The sequence below is a fragment of the Bison bison genome, unplaced genomic scaffold (genome assembly GCF_000754665.1).
Source record: "Bison bison bison isolate TAMUID 2011002044 unplaced genomic scaffold, Bison_UMD1.0 scf7180017864139, whole genome shotgun sequence".
Lineage (NCBI taxonomy): Eukaryota > Metazoa > Chordata > Mammalia > Artiodactyla > Bovidae > Bison > Bison bison.
Window position 1 is genome coordinate 12,081,018 of NW_011494711.1, and position 5,284 is coordinate 12,086,301.

A 5,284-nucleotide genomic window follows, 5' to 3' on the forward strand; every position below is an offset into this window, starting at 1 on the left:
AAATCACTGCAGATGGTGACTGCAGCCATGAAATTAAAAGACGCTTACTCCTTGGATGGAAAGTTATGAGCAACCTAGACAGCATATTAAAAAGCAGAGACATTACTTTGCTAACAAAGGTCCATCTAGTCATGTCTATGGTTTTCCCAGTGGTCATGTATGGATGTGTGATTTGGACTGTGAAGAAAGCTGAGCACTGAAGAATTGATGCTTTTGAACTGTGGTGTTGGAGAAGACTCTTGAGAGTCCCTTGGACTGCAAGGAGATACAACCAGTCCATCCTAAAGGAGATCAGTCCTGGGTGTTCATTGGAAGGACTGATGCTGAAGCTGAAACTCCAATATTTTGGCCACCTCATGCAAATAGTTGATTCATTGGAAAAGATCCTGATGCTGGGAGGGATTGAGGGCAGGAGGAGAAGGGGACGACAGAGGATGAGATGGCTGGATGGCATCACTGACTCGATGGACATGAGTTTGGGTAACTCCAGGAGTTGGTGATGGACAGGGAAGCCTGGCATGCTGCAATTCATGGGATCGCAGAGTCAGACATGACGGAGTGACTGAACTGAACTGAACTGATGCTTCTATATTTTATACTTTCAATTGACAGAAAGTAAAACCAAGAGTTTCTACAAATAAATAAAAATTTTGAAATGTTTGGGATATTTTTAAGTCTCTTTTAAGTACACAGCTTTGTCTGCATCTGGCCTTCTGTACAAAAAATTCTCATGTGGACTTTTACTCTGGCTATTATTTTCCAGATGTGAGGAGTAACCAAACTAAATTATCGGGATCCTTGTTATTCAGTTTAGGTTTATACATATGTCTTAATTCTTCTTCAAACAACTGCCTGAATGTTGCTCAGTTCAGTGGCTCAGTCCTGTGTGACTCTTTGCAACCCCATGGACTACAGCATGCCAAACTTCTCTGCCCATCACCAACTCCCGGAGTTGCTCAAGCTCAAGTCCATTGATTCAGTGATGCCATCTAACCTTCTCAACCTCTGTTGTCCCCTTCTCCTCCTGCATTCAATATTTCCCAGCGTCAGGGTCTTTTCCTACAAGTCAGTTCATCATATCAGGAGGCCAGAGTATTAGAATTTCAGCATCAGTCCTTCCAATGAATATTCAGGACTGATTTCCTTTAGGATGGACAGGTTGGATCTCCTTGAATTCCAAGGGACTCTCAAGAGTCTTCTCCAATACCACAGTTCAAAAGCATCAATTCTTTGGTGCTCAGCTTTCTTTATAGTCCAACTCTCACATCCGTACATGACTACTGTATGGAATGTTCCTAGTTTTATACATATTAGCTATAAGAGGTGGGCATAAAAAAAAAAGAAGACAAAGGTTAAATTAGTGAATTTTGTTATTGATTACCTAAGTTTCTAAGTAAATGTTCAATTACCTTTCAAATTCATATCTAAAACTCTTTCAAATTGGTAATTAATTACAAAGCTCTTTGATTTTATAGTTTCGCATAAACTTGGGTGATTTCCACTACTCATTACTACCCATGTGTTTATGTTGATTGCATGTTCTACTTACCTTGTGTTCTTCACACATTTTGGTATTCATATTTATTATGTTACTGTGTGATATTTTATAATATTAGCAAATGTTTGCTATACTTTTGACATTACTTTTTATAGCCCTCTTACTTTTATGGAGCAGTGAAAGTTTAGGCTTTAAAAGAAGTAGTGCCTTTCTCATATGGTCAGACATATTTCTTCTTTATGATATGCTGATGTTTCTTCTTTTTCTATAATTCTCTATTATTACTTATTTTAAATGTTTTCTTATCATTTTGAAAAACTTAAATGCCCATTCTCCATTTGAAAATGTTCCAAAAGTACTACACCATGTAAATACATAAAACGATTACTATAAAAACATCAGCATAGTTTACAGCAATGTTTTACCTTAGAGACTACAAAGCTATATATATATATATATATATATATATATATATATATATATATGTTCCGAGTTGTTGGAATTAAGATGCATCTCAAACAATAGTTCAGTTCCTGTAAAAATAATAGAAATGTTTCATGAGCATTACATGTTTACCCATCAGAAATTCTTTTTGCAATTTCATATACAAGTATTTTAAGACCTTTTTGAAATAAATAATGCAAGTGAGTTAAAATAAGGTGTTCTCTTGATTTTTGAAAAAGCATTTACTGATGGTCTTAGTAGCTGCTGATGTGCGAGGGTTCTTCTAAATTTTAAAAGGCAACTAGAGAAAGTAAAATCTAGACACCAAAAAAAACAAGGATACAAACTTTTATTGAGAACAAGCAAACACAAAATTCTTTGTTTAAACTGTTAATAGGTAGATCGATAGAGTCTGATGTACATGCTGTGTCTTTAAAGGTAGCATTATATGAAGGGTAAGTTTTATATTGACTGAGAAATAGAGCTGTTATTACTTCCTGTTCACCCAGCATGTAAGGAAGATAAAAAGTCAGGCAAGAAATATCAGCATTTTCATAATAAATCGGTTCTCCCTGCTAACAGCTACCAGAGTCCTTCTTCCATCCCTGAACCTTGAATCCCAAAGGCAGTCAGCCTTCACATGGAGCTCCCAGTTTGTATTCTTAATGTGTCCCATATGCTTTTCAAATGTTGAAGACCCACCCACTACAGTTGGAACCAGACCTGTGTCTTTTCCTAAGTTAGAAAGAATCACAGAGCCACCTATCACTGTTATGCACTTCTGGTTCCTTCATTCTGGGCGATACAGAACATGGCAGCACAGGGCAATGAGCACTGATGCCAAATGATAGTTTCAATGCTCTGCAACTATGCTGCCTCCTCTGTGAGCATTAAGCATTTACTCATTGAACATACCCTGCAATAGTCTTGTTGACGAAATCTTTCATAGTTGGTTAATCATCTGATAAGATATCACAAAGCTAAAAGGGCCAGGGTTACTATATTTTGGAGCCCAATCAGAGATAGTTGATTGGCCACATCAAATGACCACAGACCACACACCTCACTCAAGTTCCACTGGAAGTTGCCACCTCTGCTGAAATAATTCAAAATACAGGCTCTGTTGATTGTAGGTTAACAATGGGTCCTGTCCTATGATGGATAATACAATACTGTGCTTTGAAGTTAAGTAGAAAATTATAGGGGTCACCAGTAATCCAAAAAAGAAAATAGGTTGTCCAGGTAAAAAGATTTAAAGGCACTAAATTAACAGATGACTGTCCTAGTGCATCAATCTTCTACTTAAATTTATCAATAAAGACCTGATCTTCCTGACTTTATTCTGAAAACTTACATTGTCAAGAATAAAATGTATAGATTCTATAGACTAAGCATGACAGACTTTGATATGGTCAGGCTATAAAGTATCTGCTTGAAAAAAACAAAAGGAAAAATTCAAAATTGAGTCTCATAAACACTTAATAATAGTGTATGATACTATGGAAACATATTATATGGCAACAGAGAATTAAAGAAAGTGCCTTTAGAATGTGTGGGATTTGTTACACATAAAGAAGCAAAAATCTGAGAAGGGCTAACCCAGGGCTTTTCACAAAATGAAAATAAGTAAACAAAGGGTTGAATAGTACAATGAAGACTGTATTACAGTCAGACAATAAGGAATTGTCTTTTTATTCCCAGGGCCAAAAAAATGTCTTTATCTGTGGTGACAGAAAGTTGAGGGTAATATATATAGAAGCATGAAATGAAAAATTATGGATCTAAGAATATAAATATAGATTCTCCCTTTTCATAAATATTCAGTACATTATTTGACACATTGGTTTGAGTGAAGCTTCACAAGCACAGTTTTAAGCATCTTGATTTGGGCTGAGGTCCAGTAAATTATATATTCCCAACAACCATCAGAGCTTTCTCACTAAAAATACACACTCACACTCTACTTTGAAAATATTCTAAGATAATTATTTCCATTTTCATAGTAACTAGTACAGTTATGACTAGAGTTGTCTCAGGTTTCTAAGGAAAGAAAATTATTCTGAGATTCTGTTAATAAGAGAAAGTGTAGTAATAGAGAGGGGTATTTTCTTAAAATTGTGCTAAAGCTGTCATTTTCATGTTTAATGACTTTAACTGTGCTAGACAAGATTTTGTTTTCAGTTTCAGAAATAAACTATCTGATATAACTCTTTAGTCAATTGCCCACAAATCTTCCAACCCCTCCTTCTAGCAATCTCACAATGGGTTTAATTCATCTTGAGAGCATAAAGCCAACATTTAGTAAACAGAATTTTCCTGACTGACAATTGCTCAGCCCCTCTAGTGAGAAAATTTAGTGAATGGTAACACCTAGGAAGGCAACCTATACAGAATTTCACTCCATAGATGCCAAGCAAAACAACTTAAAATCTGAAGGTAATAAGAAAGGCAAAGTATTTTGCAAAGTTTATTGCCGGAGTCTATAAAATCACATTTTAAATAAAGAGCGATTTGATACCAGACTTTCTATTCCCCTCAAGGTACAGGAAGAAAGACACAAAAAGAACTACATTTCATTTCAAATAGTACTCTTTCCTTTGATGACTACATTTCCCAGCATTGCTACTTTTAAAGCCAAACTTTTAAATGTTGGATTTCCCAGTGGTGCTTGCTGATTAGTGCTTAGCACATAAGGCTATATTAGTGAAGTTTTAAAAAACAAATGTCCGAGAACGAGCCTAAAGCTTTTTGATTTGAGATTATCAGACTGAATTTTTACTAGGGTTATTTCCACATTACTCTACAGTGAAACAGAGATTCAGCTTCCACTTCTTCAAAGGCAACAACTCAAATAAGGCAACAAAGATACACATCAGGAAAACCGAATTAGTTTTTGCTTTAGTGGGCATGAGAACGTCTCAATTCTAGTTAGTTTATCATAGACTCGAATTCATCGATTCTTTGCTTGGTGTTCCCCTTCCTGATTTTCCGGTAGGATATCGTATTGTATCTTGAATAAGCATTTCTGGAGAAATCACCCTTCTTCCCAAAGGTCGGCTGCTCATCAGGTGTGACAGGTTGGGAACTGGGGCTGCTCAGTGGGGAGTCCTCACTTGCATCACCTTCCTCTTTTAATTGAGTATCCTCTTCATTTTTTTTCTTAAATTCTATCACGCGAACTTCATCTTCATCATCTTTGCAATCATCATCATCATCGTTATTAATTTCTTCATCCCAAACCTCTTGCTCCTCATCCTGCTTAGAATGTGACAGGTCAACCTGGCTCGATTTCTGAAATCCTAACCATTCAATTTCAGTTGCCTGAAGAGCTGTGTTCTCCAG

At 36.2% G+C, this 5,284-nt stretch overlaps 1 protein-coding gene across 1 annotated transcript in view; it reads right to left on the bottom strand.

The window, feature by feature from the left end:
- Positions 1–2,272: 2,272 nt before the first annotated feature.
- Positions 2,273–5,284, bottom strand: part of ERMN (ermin, ERM-like protein) — a 7,765-nt gene continuing 4,753 nt past the window's right edge. Inside the window, exon 4 of the mRNA XM_010840022.1 lies at positions 2,273–5,282. Coding sequence (XP_010838324.1) covers positions 4,871–5,282 — 412 coding nt within the window. The 3' untranslated portion in view covers positions 2,273–4,870. The remainder of the gene's footprint in view (positions 5,283–5,284) is intronic.